Raw genomic sequence first — 22638 nt, forward strand, 5'->3', positions numbered from 1 at the left:
GCAGCAAAAGTGGATTAAGGGACGGGCCCGTGTAGAACCTTAATTCCAACTCAGCCAACGTTTTCCATTACGCTTGTCTCTACAATGGCCCAGCCAAGTTTCATCCAGCAAGTATCTATTGAGCCAACCAACCAAGCTAGGAACAGGGCCTCCAAACCTAACAGGTTATACACAAGGAAAGCACACATGTATGTACATACATACACACACATATACACATTTATATGTATGGAGAGCACTCAATACATATATACATAGGACTCATGCATGTGTATACATGCATGTACATATTTATGGAAGTACACATACATGTATATATGTGCCGATGTATGTATATATGTATCACACGTAGAGTTGCTGTCCTGTACTAATACATGTGTGTTTAACTCCTGTCATTGGAAAAAAAATGATTGGTAATTTTTTTCTTCTCTTCCTCCTGTTTTTCTTCGTCTCTGTCTCTCCGTCTCTGTATCTCTCTTTTCTCTCCAGTTTCAGAGACCTCATGACTACTCCCCACCTTTTCGATTTGGGACAGTGCCTAATGGGAGTACAGAGAGAAACATTCGGAATAACTATCCATATATGCATCAGTACATGACCAAATTCAACCAGAAGGGAGTGGAGGATGCCTTGGTCAGCCTGAAAACGGGGTAAGGATGGGGTTTCTTTGCCCTCTGCAGGCCTGCCAGCTAATAAACCTGACAGAAATGGACTCTCTGCAGGCCTGGTGCTTATCTGCACTGCTGTAGTATTTTCTGGAGAGCCACCACGGCCAGATGGACTCAGGAGGAGGAGGAGGAGGAGGGAGGGAGGAAGGGAGGGCTGTTTTTCTTAATCTGATGAGCATCCCAGATTTCCTTCAGAGCCACATTAACAAAAGACAAATCTAGGACACTTGGGAATGCAGAGAACCAGAGGGGTTTCTTAAGCCAATACAGAAGATTTTCTAACTCCATGGGCTATTTTAGCCCAATAGAAACATCTAACAAGGTTGAGAGTCCAAAGAAATGAAAAACAAAGATTCTTGGTATTAGATTTTAGGTAGGAGTGGAGTTTTCTTACTGGGGAGAGGGGTTTGTGATAGCTTGGAGTGGGATGTGCAAACTAATGGTAAAATGTGGTGCAGTGAGGAGGGGGCGTGACCCAGTGGTCCAGCGTTGGTCTACCATGCAAGAGGCTTCATCCCAGCACCATGCGTGGACGCGGGGCCGGGAGGCAGTGGTCAAAGAAAAAGAACATGAGGGGAAGAGGTACAGCAAGTGTTCTTGTCCACGCATTGGCCTCATGCGGTAGTGTACATGTCCTTCATCAGCGGAGCTGTAGGGAGAATAAAGCAGTTCAGGCTTTGCAGCAACTTCCCGCCTCCAGCTTGCTGTGTGATCTTTGGTGGTTGTTTCCCCATGGAACAATGCCAGGACTTCATACATCGGGATTCTGCGACGACTGAGGGAGAAAATTTGCTCCGAAGCATTTTGGGTTAGTGCCTCCTACGAAGATGGTACCTAATTGTTATTGTCATTTGTTGAAAGGTTAAATTCTATTCCGTGGATCTTCAGGAAGGCAGGGATGTGTGAAATACAATTTAGAAAGGATTCCATTAAAAATGATTTCATTTTAAATGAAAGAGTTGTTTAATGAGAGAAGTTTTGATTATCTAGAAAATTAACTTTTCACGAGGATTTTGGTCGTCAGGGCTTCCTGAGTCGGGTGTGTGTGACGGAAGTTGCTTTCTTCCTGCTGCTTGCTTTGTCTGGTTGGAGATGAGGGGGTCCCCGTAAGCCACTGGGCCCAGATCTCCCCTCACTCCCCTGGGGATCTTGGCTGAGAACATTCTATCCTTCCATCCCATTTGAAATCTCTTGGGTCCTTCAGCAGCGTCAGGGAGAGTATTTAAGTAGGAATTGATTTATGTAAAATTCATCCAAAACAATGCTCATTCAGACTTGCAGTTTTTTTTTCAAGGCTGCTGTCAAATCTAGGGTGTGGTACATGCTGGGCAAGTGCTCTGCCACTGACCTGTACCTATTTTAGATTTTAAATGAAAGCCTAACAAAAATTACAAGACAAAATTTCTCAAACATGAAATATGCTTGATAGTTTCATACCACTGACCACCTGGTTGTTAATCTCTACACTCTCACCCGGCCATCTTCTTCATCCGGCCTCGTGTATGCCAGTCCTGGGGCTTGCTTGAATTTAGGGCCCAGCCACTGTCCCTCAATCTTTTGTGCTCAGGGTTGGTGCTCTACCACTTGAGCCACAGTTCCACTTCTGGCTTTTTTGCCAGTTAACTGGAGATGAGAGTCTCTCAGTCTTTCCTGCTCAAACTGATTTTGAACCTCGATCCTCAGATCTCAGCCTCCTGAATAACTAGGATTAGAGGCATGACCCACCAGAACCTAGCTTCTCAGTGTACTCATAAGACTGGAATGGCTGGGTCATTCATTAGGTATGTGTGTTTTCAACTTTACTAGGTACAATACCAGAAAAGACCAGTTTTTTTGATGACTGTCCATCTGAACCACGAATGTGGGTTTTGTTTGTTTCTAGTTCTTTTAATCCAAACACAGTGTGGATGACAGTCAGGGAGACAGCAGTTGAAGGCTGCTTGGCTCTCTCTCATCAATGTGTTACCCAGTGCTCAAACATGAGTTGATTTCTTTCTTTTTCCATTTTTAAATATAATCATACTAGTAAAAGATTAGAGAAATGGAAACCATCAATGTGCAAGTCGTTTTCTGGTAGGCATATGGTAATTATGACATCCACCATAAAAAAACTCGAGCAGGTGGTAATTTACACTCATACTGTTACTTTAGGAGTTAAAGGGGTGTGAGCCCTTCTTTAGGAAGTAACTCCACACCCTTAGGGGTGAGCACACAGTAGTGCACCCCCTGGAGATTCAGTTTCAAGGGGGTTAATGTTGGCAGAAACCATGGGCCTGCTTAACAAGGTCCCTGGTTAATTATTTAAATAAATTAACTTAATTAAATTAAAATTTGAGTACATAATGCATATGTATGATTCCAGAGTCATAAAGTATATTAGAAGATGAGCAGTGGAGTTTCCTTTCCACTTTGCCTATCTGCCTCCATCTGAAGCAACCACATTTCCTTTGGATTCTGGTTGGGTGAGAGCCCTGGCTTTCCATTTGGCTTTGAGTCATGGCTCCGTCAGAACTCTCCGTGGCTCTGAGCAAGTTATCTGGCCTCTCTGAGCCCCAGATTCCCCATCTAACACATGAAAGGGATGAACTGTTTGATCTCCGAAATAGCTTTGAGATTCTTTTATTTGCATCAAACACTTACTTTGTCAAAAGTCATAAGCTACTGTCAGTTTCGCAGGAATAGATTTAGGGGGGAAAAATATCCCAAATTCCAATGTCTAGTAGCTGGCCAGTGGGCCATCGATACCTGAATCCCATGACAGATGCCCGGGCCTACCACAGGACTTTGTCTCTAGCCATGGAGCCTGAGAATCCTCACTTTTAACCCTCTACTCTCAGTCCAGGTGATTTTTTTTTGAGACATGCTAAAATTTGATATCAGTTATCCTAAAGGAATTCAATTTAAAAAATCTGCTTGAGAGAGAGGCATATGAAAAATAGATCGTGTTGGGGTTTGGATTCAAGTCCTCACACTTTCTTGGTAAGCCTTATTTCATGTGTGTTACACCCTAGGTATCCAAAACCTCTGTATATTGTCAGATTGAGCCTCTGTACCTATTAAACCAGAACTCTGTGTCCTCTCCCCTCCTCAGTCCCTGGTAACCACAGTTCTACTTCCTGTCTCTGTGATTCCGACTATTTCCAAGCCCCTTACTTGAATGGAACCACAAGGCATTCAAGCCGTGTTCTCGGGGTCTGCCTTGCTTGTAACGTAGGACAGAATTTCCTCCCTTTTTAAAGCTGACTAATATTCTACCATATGGGCCAAACTGTTGTTGTTCATCCACTTATCCTTACATAGACAGTCGGATTGCTCCTAACTTCCAGCAGTTTTTGAATAATGCTGCTATTGTCACAGGTGAATAAAGATCTCTTTGAGTCCTTGATTCGATCTGTTCTTAGTATGTACCCAAAAGTAGAATCAGCGGACCATAAGGTGATTCTACTGTTTGGTTTTCCAGGGACCACTGTACTGGCTCCCAGGGCAGCGTTGTTGCTTTCCATTCCTTTCTAACGGTGCATGAAGTCTCTAGTCTCTCCACAGTTGTTTTGTGTCTTTGCTTTATTCAGCAGTGCCATCGTGATGAGTTTGGAGTGGTAGATCATCATGGTTTTTGACTCACATCTCCCTAATGAGTAGCATCATAATGTTGAGCACATTTCTCGTGCTTGTCTGTCCTTTGTATACCTTCTTTTGAAGAAGTTATCTCCCCAAGTTTTGGTCCAGTTTTGAATTTCATTGTATTTTTTAGGAGTTCTCTGTGTCTTCTGGGTGTATCAGATACATGATCTGCAAGTATTTTCTCCCATTCTGCGGTTTTCCTTTTCATATTTCAGTCATTGCATTGGCAGCATCTTTTTATACAGTTGTGTGTGCGTGTGTGTGTTGTTTTAATTCTAAGGAGGGTTATCCTGTGAGTGAGTGACAAGCACTTGTTTACAAAGCTCAGGTTGTCCTTGATGTGTCTATAAAAAACAAAAGGAGAAAGGAGGCCACGTCTCCTGGCACATATCAGAAATGACTTTCCGGCAAATCAAGCCTTGATCTTACAGTCGTGAGCACAAGCTCTCAAAAGTCATGGCGTCAGGAATACGCATTTGTATCGGTGGCCAGTGACTCAGCTATCTGTGACCCACAGGCTTTGAGAGGTGAATTTGCTGAATGTAGCGAGAGACAGAGCTCTGGAGTGGACAGGATGAGGATGAGGAAGGGTTAGGAGTTATAACCACTGGACCTACAGTGTGTCCAGTGGAAGTACCCATGGACAGCACTGTCACGCTCCCATAGCATCTCTGCATTTGTGGAGACCTCACAATCTGTGAGCTTGGGCCCAAGCGTATCTCATGCGTAATCTCAGTCTTCACAATGCTCCTCTGAGCTGGGGACCATTATTATCCCCTTTAGGAAATGAACCATGGGCCCAAAGCTCAATAAAGCGAATTGATTACCCAGCAAGCTGTTTAGTGAAGGAATGATATTGTAGGGGTCAGACTTGCTCCCAACTAGGGTACAGAAGCTGGGTAGTTGTGTAGGGGAGGGTTAGGGTTCAGAGGAGAATTAGAAACTCGTGTAATAAAGCGCGCATTGCAGCGGTACATGTGTGTATTCCACCACATGTGCTGTAAGTATCACGTTTGTTTGCTGGTATGAGGGTTGATTAAATCACAGCAGCCTCATTTCTGTCCTCCAGAGAAGGCGGTGCAGGGGAATGGGATTGCAAAGATAAAGGTAGGCTTGGAGCATAGAAAGATCCTCGTTGAGGGATAGTTCCTATACACAGCAGTTCTTTTTCCAGAAGGCTGCTGAGCTGAGTTTTATTTGCTATATTTCATCAGTCAGACAGAATCAAGCATGGCTGGTTCATTTTCAGCTGCTGAGTTCGAAGGCAGGCACAGACATCAGCATTCTAAATGGAATAGCGTCATCTCCAGAGAAAATCAGATGGACAATGACCTGGTTTCTAAGATCTACCCCTCCACTGCAAATAAAGCTCAGAAATAATTGCTACCACATCACAGAGTTAGGAAATGCTTTATTTTGTTCTTTAATAAAAACTCAGGAGCAGAAGCATCTTTCTTCTTTTTTTGTCCTTGGAATTACTTCCTGTTCAATTCTATTAAAATGATATTAAAGGATTTGCAAGGCCGTCCATAAGACGTGTTTAAAATAGGAAAACTGGAGGTGGGGGAGAAATTGAATAAAGTGCAATCATAGATTCTGTAAATTCAGAGGTGGGAGAGAGAGAGAATGAAAGAAGAAAAAAAGAGACGAAAAGGAAATACGCTGAAATATGTTGACTGAGATATTGCTAGGTGATTTGGATTATGGTTTTCTTTATATCCTTTTCCATGTAATGAATTTTCAGTGGCACAGGTATTACTTATAGTAATAAAAATGTGTCCAGTGAGCCTCATCCTTCATTGTCTCCCCTCAACTCCTTCTTGCATTTGTTGACATGTATCTATGGTTTACATGAGTCTGTCTTTTTGCTTTTGTCAGTTAAATCTATACAGCCCCGTGGGATTGGCTCCGAGCAGCTCGGAGATCCTTCATTGAACTGGAGGAATATTAATTCATTGAACTCGCACCGTGGCTTGACTACCATTAAGGGCCATCCAAGAAATAGTCATTCTTCAAAATACTTGCCAAGCATCCTCGCAAGGCAGTTTGTTCCCGATGTCATTTTCTCTCATCCTTCAGACTTCTGGTTCTCTAAACAGCATCACTTTCTGCCTTTTAGGGCTTGCTTTTGTCTGTTGGCGATGCAACTCTTATCAACTTTTTGCTTAAGCTGCTAGCTAAGTCACAGGCTAATACAGCGAGATTTTCCCCTTAGCAATGGTGGAAGTGTAGGGTCTGAATTCTGCCCACTGCCTTCCCCTAAAGCCTTCAGCACTATTCTACCTCTGCATTTGCAAACTCAGGTATCTTTGTCTCTCTATATGAAGTTCACTTTATTGCATTTTTGTGTCAGCTACGTGAGTTGCTCTGGAAACTGAGGTATTTCTAACTAGCAGGTAACATATTTTTGCGGTGAGGGGGATGTACTTATGGGAGAGTAGTTTTCTGGTGGCTCTTCTGCATGACCTTGGGTTTTTAACTTATTTGTATGATTTTATAAAATATCTTGATCCATGTCACCTCTTTCCATCATTCCCATCTATCCACCTTCATCCATCCCCTCATACTACCTGTTTCCATTTTCACATGTGTTCCTTGAGTATGATAACCATCATTTCTCCGTTCATCTACTTCCCTTCCCTTAACCTCCACCCCCTCACAGAAGACCTGTTTTCGCTTCCTGCCACTCATGCTTGTGAAACTGTCTGTTAATTGTTCAAAGAGTTTGTACCATGGAAATCCACCCTTGTGTATAGCATGCTTTAATCCATTTGAACGCATTGATGTACATGTGTCTCTTCATGCACTTTCACACATGTTTATATTTTAGATCCAACTTCCACATTGGAGAGGAAAATAAACATGCCATTTGTCTTTCTGAGCCTGGCTCACTTCATTCAACATAGTTTTCTCCAGGTCTGTGCATTTCCCTGAAAAGGATGTTAAGATTCTTCTTCTTGATAGATGAATACATTTCCATTGTCCATTGCTTAACCCTTGTAACAACCCTGAGAAATGGTGGCCCTCCTTGTTTCCCCGCTGCAACTGGGGATGTGGGGGTGGAAAGTTTCACTTAGTCCCCAGGGTGGATCTTGCTCCAGAGCCCATGCTTTGAGCCTAACTTAAACAAAGTAACAAGTGCAACCATTCCTGCAACATTGTGAAATCAGAATTATTTTCACAACTGCAGCAAAAAAGCAAGTCTCTTTATTTCTTCCACCAAAACCTTTAATACTGTTTTAAAAAAGGCATCATTACTCCTTCCACAGATGTGAGGAAGAGAATCGAATGCCCAGGGGGTAGATGAGTTTCTTGTGTTGTAAACTGAACCACAAGCAGCACAGTTAAAAAAAAATATTCCTCTGGGGCTCCGCCTCAGAAAGTTAAAAATAGACAGACTGGATGACTTCACTAGGACACACTTGGACATATATTCCGAAGGAAAATAATCTAGAAGAAAGGCATTTGCACCCATATTTACTGCCATGCTGTTTATAATCGCCACCCCCCATTGGAATCTGCCACTCATTGGTGCAAGCACCAATGAGTAGATGAAGAAAAAAATACACTCAATAATGTATACATATATCATGTGTATAATATATATTATATATCATGGAGTACTATTCAACTGTTAGAAAAAATGAAATGTTGTCATTTGAGATGGAGCCTCAAACATTTTTCTTCTCAGGCTGGACTGGAACAGTGACCCTTCTGATTTCAGCCTCCCAAGTGGCTAGGATTACAGAAGTGAGAACCGCCAGTACCCGACTGAAAACTTTTGTCCCACGTACTTGGTTGATTTGTTCAGTTACCTGGCTGATGAGCAGCCTCTTTCTGCAGAGTGTAGACGTTGGTTGTGAGCAGTACCACATTTCGCGTTCAGCTTTGTAGCCTTTGCCAAAGGAAATCATCTCCCCGAGTCTATTCGCCATATCTGTGAAATCCTATCTCCTGAAAATGCTTTGAGCATTGAATAAATGGGCTTAGAGAAAGGACTTCATCTGATGCATAATAGGATTGTGATCAGTCTTAGACTTTTGACAAATATTCTTTTCTTAGTCTCTCTTTCAGTTTTGTGTTTTCTGGGCCTGTCTTTCAGTCCCAGGGTATAGAGAGTTCTCCAGAGCCTGTCCCAAGATGAGGTGTTCTTCAAGGCTTAGTACCCAGACTTCCAGGTCCTTCTCCCCTGGTATGTCTAGCAGTGAGATCTGGAACCAGGTCATTTGCCTCTCAGACTCCAATTTTCCCATTTACAAAAAAAAAAAAAAGTGACACATTTTGAATCATTCACTTAGGAGTGTGTTGTGCAGATTCCATGAGAATGCTGTGTCTGGTGCATAGTAAACACGTAAGAAGTGTCTGAACAGAGGGCCGATTTTTGAGAATCCTTGAGGAAAATAATGCTCCACTTGGAACTTGCTGGAGCCCAGTAAGCTCTGATCGCAAACCGTGAGCAGCGTCACTGAATGAGCTGCACAGGAAATGAGTACTCCGGAAGAAATCCATGCTTTCCCACCATGTGAGTTATGGGGGGAAGAGAGAAGAAGCGTTCGTGTAATGCCTTATTGTCCATCACAGATTGGTAGCTGTTACTTCATCCAGCTGGACGCATTATGAGAGGTACTGTCTCCTCTATTGCCAGACGGGGCCACCCAGGCTGTATAGAATGCAGACTTACCCCACTTCCCAAAGCAGGCCGCCAAGCCAGTCTCCAGACCCCTGCTTGCTCCCCACCCCTCATCCCCAATGGCCCCCTGAGAATGGCGTGGGGAACAGGTCATGGCTCCTCGGAGGAGCGTTGCTTTGGAAGACTGTAGGTGGGTCTGGAGTCATTGTCTCCATGGCATATCCAAAGACTTCCCGGCCTGAATTTCCTCACCTAAAAACGAAGAGATTGCATTGCAGGATCTCCTCCCTCTTCGTATATGGTCCATTCAGAAACAAAACAACGAGTTGCTGTATCCTTCCCTGTTATTTTTAGAGTAGCAGATAGGTATAGAGTGTGTGCATGCACCCCAATTCCAGTCTTAGTTTTGCTCTTTTTTCCTTTCCACTCCATGCTTCGCCATCTCCTGCATCATCTGTCTGTCTCAGAGCTTGCTGTACCTCTGTCCTTTCCTGTCTTGTCTTGCTCCATTTCTTTTTTTCCCCTTCATTTGTATCCATTACATCATTTTCTCCCCTTTTTGGGAGGGAGGGGTCAGTTATGGGGCTTGAACTCAGGGCCTGGATATTGTATCTGAGCTCTTTTGCTCAAGGCTAGTGCTTTACCACTTTGAGCTACAGCGCCACTTCTGGTTTTCTGGGGGTGAACTGGAGGTAAGAGTCTCACAGACTCGTTTTCTTTCTTATTCTTGATGTCTCCATATCCCTGCATCTTTCCTTTTGCCTTGGCACCTGCTTCTGTCTGCACCTGTTCCTCCTCTTGCCCTCTCTCTCTCCCATCCTCTCCTCTTCTCTGCCTTTTTCTGTCCCTGTCTTACAAAACCACTCAGAGCTTTCACAGTTAAAAAAAAAACCAACAAATATTACCCACCAGTTATTCCTGAGTATTACTGATGGAAATAATCAACCCAAATTAAATTGGAAACAGCTAAAAGCACACAGGGTGAAATTTGTTATTGAACAAAAATCCATAGCTGACTGGAGTCTTCTTGGTGAGTCTTGTATCTCTGCATGATGCTGACCCAGGAGAATTGCACTTGGTGGAAATAATAACTTATAAAAGAAAAATCAAAATGGTAGAAATTATAAATTAGTAAAATTTGTTGTGCCCCAAATGCTGATCAATGAATCAAATCTTTGTAAAATATAAACATGAAAAGAACTGACTCCAGTGAAAATAGTTTCTGGGGAAAAAATATTGGAAACAATTTAACTATGCTATGCAAGACATCGATCTAGGAATTAAATTAGCTTAATGGGGTTCATTCTGGAAAATGCTTCCTTGGTGCAAATTAATCAATGCCAGTATAATTTTGATCTTAAAGTTTGCATTCACAAACTCAGAGTCAGAATGGAGAGTTTGCCTTCACAAACTCAAAGTCCACTGAAGTTGACAGCTCTTTCTTTTCTTTTTCTTTAGTTTTTTTATTATTATTTTACAGAGGGTTTACAATTACATGGGTAAGATAATGAGCACATTTCTTATCAAGCATTGTAGCCTCCTCCTTTGTTTCCCCTTCCCATCCCTTCGTAGTCTCTCCCCCCATCCCCCCCACCAAAATTGTAAAGTTCGTTTTTCGACATAATGACGTGTGTATCTCATTGTTGCAATGGGTCCTCCTGTATCCCTGTTTTAACGATTTGTTTTTTCCCCCTTCCCCTCCACATATACCAACATTGTATATAGTGAAAGCAGGGGTTATACCATGGGGGAGGGACATACAAAGCAACAAAGACATAATCTTATAAATATGTTAGAAACAATCGCATGAAAGAGCTCTCTTTTTTTTTTGTCAGTCGTGGGGCTTGAGCTCTAGGCCTGGGAGCTGTCCCTGAGCAATTCACTCAAGGCTCAGGCTCTACCACTTGGACAGCTCTTTCTTAAGCAGACACTGCCAGAAGTTGTCCTGGCCCAGTGGTACTTTCTGGATAGCCTAGCGTCTCAGTCTCTATCACCCACCACTGCCTCTATGCAGCATGGTTTCATCTTTGACCAACGGGCCCCTGAATCTCAAAGGATCTGCAATTACAAAACACCTTTGCTTCCAGTTTTCTCCATCCATCAGAGGCTCCTGCAGGAGCCTCCACTTCCCCATCAATGATGATGAAACCAGAGCTGAGAGAGGTCCTCTGCAGAGGCCTCCTGTGTAGCGCTGGGCAGCACCGCAGCACCGCTTGTGGTTCCACGGCTGCCCAGAGGTGCCTGAGCAGCTGAAGCACCCAGCCATGCCTCTCCCGCACAAGGCGGCTTTGACATGACCTTAAAAACGTACGTTCAGTTATCATCAGAGATGTCTCTTCCTTTCTTTCTTTCTTTTTGTAACACTTGAGATGAAACCTCCAAAACACACACACACACACACACACACAAACAGGCCCACTCTGGTTTCATTAATTCATCAAAACAAGCCAATGTCTTGTTAAAGGCTTCTTGAATGTTAATGAATGAATAATTAACTTTAACTATATAATTAGCCTTTAAATGTGCTGAGACCCCAGAGAGCATCCGAAAACACGCTTAAGGAGCTGAGGAGCTGAAACCGGAAGCTTTTGATTAGGAAATGTCAGGCCGCTGGATACTTCGGGGAGGGGACCACGCCTCAACCCCGGAGCACCGTCTCCCTGTGTGTATGGGGAGTCAGATTCTTTGTCCACAGTCTTGGGGCTTGGAGTGATCTTTCAAAGATGTCTTGCGGGTCCGGGAGGGATGAGGACCTCCTGATGTAATGAGGTCAGATCGGCACACTTCCGATCCCAACAGCTCTCCAGAGTTGTCGAACATCCAACAGGAAGCCAGCAAGCTCAAAAGCATCAGGCCCACGTGAGAATCCAGCTTAGTTCCTTTGCTAATTGGCAGAGAGGAGGGCTCCCTCCCTCTCTGTCCTTCTGAATTGCTGCCATTCCTAATCATTCCTGTTCCTTGAGGTCTGCTGGTGACAGAGAGGTCACCGTTCCTGACCCCTTGGTGTGTGTGTGTGAGGTGGGGGTGGGGGCGACAGGAGGAAGGGGGGAAGAAAGGGGTGTGTCTTTCAGTCAGCATGGAGCTCTTGGGGCTTCAGTTCTGTCCTGTCCTCTGTGTTCACGTCGTGTTATTTGTCTCAGAGTTCAAGGGGGTGCAAGCGGCCAGGTGGTACTGACTTCAAGGGGTCTCGTCAAAGGCAGACCTGTCAAGGCTCAAGGGTCACCTTGAGCCTCCCTGCTGGCCAGTGGGAGAAGCACTTAGCTGAAGAAAGCATGAAAAAGATGATTTTCTCTTGAAGAAACGGGGATAGGAAATGTCCATCAGAGAGATTACCTGGGTCTCTTGGCCTGTGACCCTCCACTTTCACCTGGCTGCTTTGATCTGAAGGGCGAGTCTCTCCAGTCCTGGTCTTTGGTCTGCGCTTCACGGAGGCACAGGATTGCCAATTACCAGGCTGAAGGCCAATATATCACTCTGTCTCCAGCAGTCACAGCTCAAATGCCTTCCATCCAAATTGGCTCTATCGAACGTGGCCTTTGCCTCCTTCTCACTCTGCATCCCATAAGAAAAAAATTATGGCTGGGGCTGGGGCTGATACTCAGCAAAAGGCACCTGCTTGCCTGGCATGCTCAGAACCTGGGTTCCGTTCCCAACACCAAAAAAAAAAAATTAGATAAATAATGGCAACAAAACATAGCAATAACCATTAATACCCAACGATCTCCCCAAGGTGTGGAGAATGAAATGAGACAGGTGTTCAGCAACCCGTCAGAACCTTTGAGCTTTGGCTATCCTGTCTCATCTGTACTGCTTCTTTCATAACATCTGGCTTGATTTATAGCTACCATCCTCACCATGATTTCCAAAATAGTAACAGGGCTGCCTCAGTGAACCCTCAAGTTCTAGGGAGCCCGGGACTGGATCACAGAGGTTATATTTGTGACTTTTGGCCTTAGCTTATGTACATTCAAATGTTGCTTTGGAGACTTGGAGGCTGGGTCATTTCAATGCCCAGTGCCTCAGTTTCCCTGTGAGACACTCAGGGGCGCAGACCGTGGGGAACAAACCAACCCCTGCACTGTTAGAATAAATGAAGTAACCCAGGTAAAGGGCTGATTTATTACACGAGCGGCGTGCGATGTGTGAGCCCCATCACTGTAAACTCTCAATTGGATTGGCATGTGTTTATGTGTTTTAGGCATTCATTTATGCGCTAGCCATTGCACACAAGTTCCTTACATAATATCACTTGAATCCCCCCACAGGTCTCTGAGAGAAGTGTCAGCAGCTCCGTTTTGCGCAGGGAGAGAGAGAGAGAGAGAGAGAGAGAGAGAGAGAGAGAGAGAGAGAGAGAGAGAGAGGAGAGAGAGAGAGAGAGAGAGAGAGAGAGAGAAGAATCTCAGAAACACAGGTGTCTTGACCAAAGTCCTTGCCTTATGAAATTCATTTTTTAGAGCCTATGCAGTTTATGTTTGTTTTCCTTTGTAATTTTTTTCTTTTTCTTTTTTTTATTGTGAAAATACTGTACAGAGGGGCTACAATTACATGGGCAAGATAATGAGTACATTTCTTATCAAGCATTGTAGCCTCCTCCTTTGTTTCCCCTTCCCATCCCAGCCTCCCCCTGCCCCCCCAATCCTCCCCGCTCTCCTCCCTTCCCCTCTCCCCCCCCCCCCCCCGCACCAAAGGTGTAAAGTTCGTTTTCGACATAATGACTTGTACATCTCTTTTTTTTTCAATTGGAAACAAATTAAAAATTAAAGCTTTGGGCTCAGGTCAAGGAAGGAAACCCAGAGCTCTGCTTCCTTCTCCTCCCCCTTGCTCATCAAGATGCTTGGGGGTCAGCCTCATACAGCCGAACTTCTCCCCACCTCCATGACGACAATTGCTGTGACGCCTCAGCTTGCAAAGGCTGAGGGCAGATGCCACAGGGCACACGTGCCTTCTACGCTCAGTTCCTCCATCAACCATCACCCAAGATGAGTGCTGGCTGACTGAATCACAGACCATCCCAGCTGGACCAGCCTTTCCACAGGACCAGGACCACCTCCATCACAGATGAGGAAATAGAAACCCCCAAAGAGGAAGTAGCTTTCCTAAGGCCCACACCACCATTCAGACTCAGCTGGGCACAAGATGTTTCCTACCTCCTACCCCAGTCCTCCTAGCACACATGCTGAGTGCCTTCCCACCGCCCCTAGCTCTCTGTCCATACCTGTACAGCTTCTGTATGTCCAGAGAGGCTGTTTCTCCCTTCATATTCCTCTCTAGGTTGCCAGCACCAATGACCACACGCCCAGCTTTTCTTTTACTGTTCCCGCTGGGGTGATCTGAACACACTGAATACCAGGAGAACTTCACACGGAGAGACTTTGAGACAATAGGCTGCCAGCTGTGCTGTGCCTGAGACCAATCTCACCAGGAGCCATTGTCAAAACAAAACAAAACAGGGGAAAGTGACCAACATGGCTACAAAGCCTACCAGCAGTTTCATTCCCATAGGGAGTCCTTCTGCAGCAGTATCTTTAGGTGTTTTTCCAGCCACATTTATTTTTCTTTGCTGTACTGTTTTATGCTTTCTTGTTTAAAAGAAAGAAATAGAGAGAGAGAGAGAGAGAGAGAGAGAGAGAGAGAAAGAAAGAAAGAAAGAAAGAAAGAAAGAAAGAAAGAAAGAAAGAAAGAAAGAAAGAAAAGAAAAGAAAAGAAAGAAAGAAAGAAAGACAATAAGGTTGCAAGTGTGGCAGGAAATTGAGTGATCTGTTTTCATTTTCCTATCTATTTAAAGGTTGAGACATCCATTCCTGTATTTGAGGGTGATGGGTTTGGACTTGTGCACACTCACTAACAGGGTTCTAGGTAAGGCTTAGGAATAGCCATACCATTGATGAGACTCGCTGGCTGAGTACATGCAAGTATGCAGGATTTTGTAGTGAGGGCAGAGTTTAGAGCCCTGTAGTAATTTATTATTATTATTATTATTATTATTATTGCTACTACTACTACTACAACTACTACTACTACTATTTGCCAGTCCTGGAGCTTGGACTCAGGGCCTGGGCACTATCCCAGAGGTTTCTTTTGCCCAAGTCTAGCAGTCTACTACTTGAACCACAGCACCACTTCTGGCTTTTTCTGTTGCTGTGGTACTGAGGACTCGAATCCAGGGCTTCCTACAGGCTAGGCAAGCCTCTCTACCACTAAGCCACATTCCCAGCCCCCATAGTGATTTTTTTTTTAATTGTGAAAATACTGTACAGAGGGGTTACAATTACATGGGCAAGATAATGAGTACATTTCTTATCAAGCATTGTAGCCTCCTCCTTTGTTTCCCCTTCCCATCCCTTCCCATCCTCCCCTGCACCCCCATAGTGATTTTAAAGACATGCCTGTATGTAAAAAAAATTATCCAGCATTTCATTGTGTATGGGTTATCTTCAGTAAAAAGAAATGCATCAGAAAAGTACCGTGTTCATTCAGATGAAGGTATACTCATTCTGTGTGAAATGAGAAAGCAATTTGGTACAATCCTATATGAGGCGTTCAACAAAAGGGTTGGCAAACTACAGCCCATGGGCCAATCTTTTTTTGTAAACAGTGTTATTTTAGGACAGCATGGAGTTTGTTGTTTGTGTATTGTCTGAGATTGCTTTGGTGCTGTGTGTTAGATTGCCCAGGCTGCTGTAACACAAGTAGCACACGCCGGGTGGCTTAAACCACAGAAATCTACCATCTTCCAGTTCTGATCTTGGCTGGAGGTTCAGATCAGGGTGATAGCAGGGACCAGGTTGTCTCTCAGTCTGTTTCTGGCTTCTCCTGGTTCCAGACTTGCAGCATCATGGCTCTGTTCTTCACGCACATGTGTGTGTGTGTGTATGTGTGTGTGTGTGTGTGTGTGTGTGTGTGTGTGTGTGTGTGTAAGGACACCAGTCATATAAGATTCGAGGTCCACAGTTCTCCGGTATGCTTTCATCATAACCAGCCACATCTGAATTAACCTCATCTCCAAACAAAGTCAAATTCTTTGGGTTAAGGTTTTAATAAATGATTTTTTTGTGGGGGAAAGAATGATTGTGTCTGTGACGCCCTACCAACAGAAAGTTGTGTAGTTGCAACAAAGACCTGTGTGACCCACGAAGCTGTTTGAAGCCAGCCCAGGCAGAAAAGTCTGTGAGACCCTTATCTCTAACCACCAGGGAACCAGAAGTAGAGCTGTGACTCAAAGTGATGGAGTACTAGCTTTGAGTGGAAAAAGCTCAGGGACAACGCCCAGACCCTGAGTTTAAGCCACACAACCAGCAAAAGCTGAGAATGGAAGGAAAGAAGGAAGGAAGGGAGGGAGGGAGGGAGGGAATTATGGGCTATAGAATTTTCTAACTCATATGGTGCTTACAGACTTTTAACTGCAATTGTATTTTAAGTAACTTTTAACATTATTTGGGTTTTTGATATTATCGTGCAACAATTTCATCTGGTAAGTAGTCAATGGATGCTTTCTTCCAGGAGGGAAAGGAAATCATTCCTATTTATTCCTTATCCTCTTCCGGCACAGTGCCACCCACTTCTCCGCTCCCTTTGTGGCTTGCCATGGTTTACTGGGCTCTGCTACAAACCTTTCTAACCAGGCCACTGTTCCCCACCGCTGGGAACCGTTCAAGACAGACACTGAGCAAACAACAAACCTGCCTGTTTATCCACTTGGGTCTATGGATTCTTCGTGTCTTTATTTAGCTGCCTCTTGTAAGTTGGAGAGAAAAGGTTCTGGCTTTTATCTCCTCATTAAAAATAGATCCTTTTATGACAGAGGGGGGATGGAACAGCGATGAGTCACCGTCTTCAGCCTGTGTGGTGCTGGATCGAGCCCAAGGAGAGGGGCCTTGGGGTGGGACCCGGCCCCCCTCCATGACCCCCTCATTTCTTCTTCTTGCAGGAAGTTGGATGCTTTCATCTATGACGCGGCGGTGTTGAATTACAAGGCCGGGAGGGACGAAGGCTGCAAGCTGGTGACCATCGGGAGTGGGTACATCTTTGCCACCACGGGCTATGGCATTGCCCTCCAGAAGGGCTCCCCCTGGAAGAGGCAGATCGACCTGGCTCTGCTGCAGTTTGTGGGTGATGGTAAGACTCCAGGCTCCCCTACCTTTGGGGCCGCCTTGAGACCTCTCAGTCTGTTTCCTAATTGGCTTCCCAGACTTTTATGCAATGAATTTGCTCAGCCAAACTCTCTTAAGTGCCTATCGCACGCCACATCCAATTCCTTAGTTTGCTTAAAACGGAAACCGACCCTCGATAGCTAAATTTAAAGCAGCAAATTACATTAAGGATACAGAATAATCTCTCGCCATGGATTTAGCGAAGAGTTGAACAGATTTAGAGAGAAGTAGAAACGAGGGAAGTTTTGGTACCGGAACCGTGGGAATCCTCTCTCTCCGGAGGTGAGTCTCTGGGAGAACAATTCCCCCCCCCCCCCCCCCCAGAGGACATAATCAGCAACATCTGGAGATGTTTTTCGGTAGTCACACCAGGAGAGTACTTGATACTTACATCCAGAAAATAGAAGGTAGGGATGGAAACTATTAGCAAACATCCTGTAATACCCAAGGCAACCCCGGTACCTCAAAACGCAGAACTGTTTGCAGAACTGTTTTTAATGCCAAACACCAGGAGTGCTGACTGGAGTAATGTCCCTGCGGAGCTTTACAGAGCTTTATGTAACTAGGGCCTCTGTGTTAGTCAGTTTTCCATTACCATGATAATATACCTGAGCTGGCCAACTTAAAAGCAGGCAAAGAGGTACTTTTGCTCCTGATTTCTGAGATCTCCTTTCATGGCCCGTCCCCTGGCCTGGTTTGTTTTAGGCCCGCGGTGAGGCAGAGCCTCATGGCAGAAGTACGTCACAGAGGAAAGCCGCTCAACAAAGACACAGAGAGAAGGGACTGGGGACAGTGTACCCCCTGCAGGGCCGCCTCCCCAGTGAGCTACTTCCTCCAGTGAGGCCCTGCCTCATAGGACCCACCCACCTGAGCCCACCGAGTTACCACCCTACACCAAGAGAGCCCCACTTTCAAACCCAGCTTCATTGGGGATCAAGCCTGCTCATAGACAAGCCTTTGGGGGACAAGATCTGAACACAGAGCTATCCAAGTCCTCACCTCCATTCTCTAAATTCAAGATTTCAAATTCCAGAGGATGGATTTCTCATAAATTTTGGGATCAATGACTCTTGTGAACCCCTTGGAGCAACCAAGAGGTAGAGTCAATGCACAAACCATGGCAACTCCTGTTACTTAGCCTAGGGAGGAAGGAGAGAGGCCGTCTCTAGCAGAGGGAGAGTGGGCAGAAACACCATGGCTTCCTATTACACTTCTCCTCTTCGCTGTCTACCGTACAGTTTCTGCCTGCATGAGGTTTATAGTGAAATGGGTTAATGCCATTTGTGGACTGGCACAGCTGAACGGGCATTTTCTTCTGCCCACACTATAGCTGAGTCTAGAGTTCCCTGACATGACTTTCCAAGTCATGCCCTGTGAAGTAGGGAAAGGAAAATCAACAGAGAGCAGAATGGCAAGAGAAAAAATTGCAAAAATAAGTCAGAAGCCACAGTCAAGAGTAAGTGAATGCCAGAGACATGGCTGAAGTAACAGGCCAGCTGCCTAGCAAGCACCAAGCCCTGTGTTCAATGCCTGGCATTGCTGCTGCTGCTACTACTAATAATGATCATCATAATAAAGAGCAGGTAGAGACTGTTCAGAACATGCTATCCTTGTTCTGAGTCAGGAAAACCAAGCAATCATCACAATCAAATGCACTCTTGGAACAGGCCAAGGTGAGAGCATAGGACTGGTGTGAATTTGAATGTGGGATGTGGGCTTTACTTGAAGCTTTTTCTCCGCTCTTTTTTTTTTTTCCCCCTTTGAGACCCAGAATCAAGCCCCCTTGCTTGCCACAAGACACCATCAGGCATGCTGAATGCATTTTATATGGAACTTTGTGCTTTCCTCAGCTCACTACGCAGGCCCTCTGCTGGGCGGTGGTGGCTGGTGGCTGTGTGGGCCCGCGATCGCTGTGGAGTGGTAGAGTTAGACCTGCCACGGTGGGGGGAGGGAAGAAGCCCTGCCCAGGCTGGGGTAGATTTGACGACTCATGATTCTGACGCCCAGTTGGCTGGTGTTAACCTCCTGCCCATACTTGGTTCTTCTGGGCGGCAGGCTGGCGGGCACTGGTTACCTGGGAGTGGTCTCTCCTGGCCTACGGAAGAAGCATAAAAGAACACCAACCTGTGCATGTCAAGGCCCTGCTTCATCACATTCCTGTCTCCTGATATCCTCCTGTTTGAGTCCAATGGCCAAGGCCAAGAGACTGGAAGGAGATCAGGAGTTTTAGGATGAGGAGCATGGGCAGAGGGAAGGCACTGAAGATTTGGGGTCAATTATTCCTCAGTGTGGGTGAACTGTACAGCGAATGAGAGTCTTGGTTCAGACGTGAAGAAGAGTCATGAAGGACTGAGTGGATAAATGCATGTATGCGTGGAGGCTTCGTGACAGGGTGTGTTTTATTTGACAGGAAGCTTTTACATGTGGTGAGTGTCTGTCAAATGAATGAGTTCCAACTCTCGCCGCCCTGTCCACCGGGGCTGTGGCTCTCCCCAAGCTGATTCTGAAACTGCTGACACCATCAGGGGATGGGGTAGAGCCGATCCCACCCCTGATGCAGCCACAGCACTCTTTCATTTCATCCTCCGAACAACTTCATGAGATTAACAACTGCTCCTTCCCATCTCTGGGAGATTCGAGTGTCTGCTCCACTGGGAAGCAGAAATGCGTCTCCATCAGGGGCCTTATTCTGGAAATGGGTCAAATTAGGTAAAAGTTCTGTTGTTTTTTAAAAAAAAATTTCTAAGATGTCCAACCAGGTGGATTAATTAGACACTTGAGATTTATTAGCCTTTTAGGAAGGAGTAATTTAGTATGTATCTGAGCCAAATCTGAACATTTCCCTTTCACTAATATTTCTATGAAAAGGATGGCCTTTCTTAGGGTTAGTTTCCCCATTTGTGAATGGGTGCAGGCAAAGTTACCTGATAAGACTGGGAGATGAAGTGGAGGATGCGTGTTGAGAGCTCAGGGCACCTCAGAACTTACAGTGTAGAAATGGTTCCATGAATAACCCATCGCCTACATCACGACCACCACCATCATCACCACCCTTATCACCAGCATCGCCACCATCACCACCATTATACACACGGCCACCAGCACCATCGTCATTGTAATCATGAGCACCAGGAGCCTCATCATCACTTTCATGATCATTTCCATCATCGCCATCATACCCGCCATCACTTCCATCCTCCCCTCTCTCCCTTCTCCACCCTTCTCCTCCTCTCCTCCAATGCCGTGGTCCATGCACAGCTCGTAGATACAGCAGCTAATGTGGTGTTACCCTGGCAAGAACATAATCAAGTTTTCTCATGGAAACCAACCTTTGGGGTGCTGAACGGAAGCCATGTTCTTCGCTCCCTGTCATGAACATTTACTTACAGAGCATTGGGTCCTGATGGATATTTCCTGGCCGGGCTCATTGCTCTCCTGGTTACACTGTTAGGGTTGGGGAATGCGTCTTTTCGGCTTCATTTTTTTTTTTTTTTTGAGGCCATCTGGAAGCAGAGACATGGTTGAGAAAATGACGCTGCTCCAGGGGGTGTCTTAAGATTATCTTCCCGGAAAGCCATGTCCAATTCTGAATGTCTCTCTAGGAGTAAATACATGAATTAACACAGCTGCATAAATATTTCACTTATCTTATGCAGCTTCAGCAGGATTAATTAGGCTCTAAAATTAGACCTGTAAAGAGCACAGTGCCAGGCAGTACCTAATTATTATTCATCCTTTGGAATGGAGTGTTTATCTCTTGTTATAGAGTAGCTTCAGTGGACGATTAGGAGTCTAATGAGTGTCAAAAGTGTAAAAAAAATTTCTAATGAGCTGTGTAAATATAACTTTTCAGTGGAGTGTTTGGTGATTGAGGGAACCTCTTACATGAAGCCTGCCAGGCTTTCCCTTCAGAAGCAGAGTGACTATCTACCCTGAGAGATAGCAGATAGATAAGAGGATCATCAAACAGATGTGAGACACCCTCGTTATTGTAAATGAGAAATGAGTGTCCAGAATGGGTCATTAGAAATATGTATAGTGACAGATTTCGAGAAAGAATGCAATGCACCGGAGTTCATGGATGCCACCATGACTTATTCATCCAGCAACCAGAAAAATGTCTCCCTGGCACCTAAAGATGACATACTACGAATATAGACTCGGCCGGCCAGGGCCGGCTGCTGAGAGTGGCGTTGTTGGCTGCAGAGTAGAGGTTGAGCAGGGGACCGCCTAGGCCCTGGCTAGTGGGCAAATGCCATGATTGGTAATAGAACTCTGGGATTTGAAGAGGCAGAAGGAAAGCTCTTAGAGGTCAAAGGCTTCCCGCCATACAGGGCCCAGCCAAAAGACATCAAGGGGAGTGAGACTGCGTAGTTGAGTCACTGAGGGGAAAAAATGGGACTGAGGCAATGGAATCAACTTGGCTACCGAGCTCCTCTTCTGCGAGTCAGCATCACGCCCCCTAGGAAGTTTCCACACGGCATTCCCGAATCTATCTTCCCACCTCCGATCTGTGAAGTTGCAAAGTGAGGCTCGGTTTGGTTGAATGAGAGTCACCGTGGAGCTTCTCATTTTTTTTTTTTTACACGAACAGGAAAGCACGCAGGAATGTTGTTTAAGATGGATTCATTTTAGTATCTTAGGGACCCTAAGATCTATCCTTCCTTTCCTGTCTCCTTCCTTCTTTCCTTCCATCCATCCATCCAACTTTCCTTCCTTCCTTCCTTTCTTCCTTCCTTCCTTCCTTCCTTCCTTCCTTCCTTCCTTCCTTCCTTCCTTCCTTCCTTCCTTCCTTCCTTCCTTCCTTCCTTCCCTCCCTCCATCCTTCCTTCCTTCCTCACCCTCACCGCCGCATCTTGAGCCCGGCCTCAAGCCCTTTCATTTTTGAGGCAAGGTATTACTAGCTTTGCCTGGGCTGGCCTTGAACTCACTCTCTTCCAGTCTCTACAGCTGAGCTGCTGGTATTGCAGGCATGCACCACCAAGTCAAGCTTTAGATTCTGCATTCTCAATAAGCAGTGCTGATAATGTGTGAGCAACACCCTGTACAGGTTTGTACAGAAGTAAAATTGAACCAGGTTCATCAAGTTCTAATTCTGATCATGTTTTTATTAAACCTTCCCAGTCATAGGGCATCAGGTTGCCTTAGCTCTAAGTAATATTTTAGCATTGAGAAACATTCCATCTTCCTCTCCTTTTCTTTCTGCTTTTCTCCCTCTCCCCCCATTTTCATAGTTGTGGATTTAATGGTAAGTTCAGAAATAGGTTGCTTGTTCCTGGAAGGTACTCTGAGATCATTGAACAAATAAAACATATTCATTATTACATCCCTATATTATCAGAGATATTTATAAATTATTTGTTGCTGTATTACATTGTACATACGTCACAGTTAGATGTATAAATATATGAAATATGGAAAGATTACAGCTATCTCTTGTATTAAAATTACTAATATTAATACTTGATATTAATTGATAGTTATCACTAATATTATTAAGAGGGTGGCCAGTTCAACCAGTTTTGCCAAGAGCTCCCAGTTTTAATACGAGTTAGTGACCCTGGCTGCA

General features: G+C 44.9%; 1 protein-coding gene across 1 annotated transcript in view; it reads left to right on the forward strand.

Annotated features, from left to right (window-relative positions):
• The window catches only part of Grin2a (glutamate ionotropic receptor NMDA type subunit 2A), a 285992-nt gene that overhangs the window by 236191 nt on the left and 27163 nt on the right, over positions 1-22638 (forward strand). Inside the window, exons 9-10 of the mRNA XM_042698360.1 lie at positions 490-650; positions 16847-17034. Of these exons, the coding sequence (XP_042554294.1) occupies positions 490-650; positions 16847-17034 (349 nt within the window). The remainder of the gene's footprint in view (positions 1-489; positions 651-16846; positions 17035-22638) is intronic.

This window comes from Dipodomys spectabilis, unplaced genomic scaffold, assembly GCF_019054845.1.
Source record: "Dipodomys spectabilis isolate Male_0828 unplaced genomic scaffold, ASM1905484v1 ptg000231l, whole genome shotgun sequence".
NCBI classification, from domain to species: Eukaryota; Metazoa; Chordata; class Mammalia; order Rodentia; family Heteromyidae; genus Dipodomys; species Dipodomys spectabilis.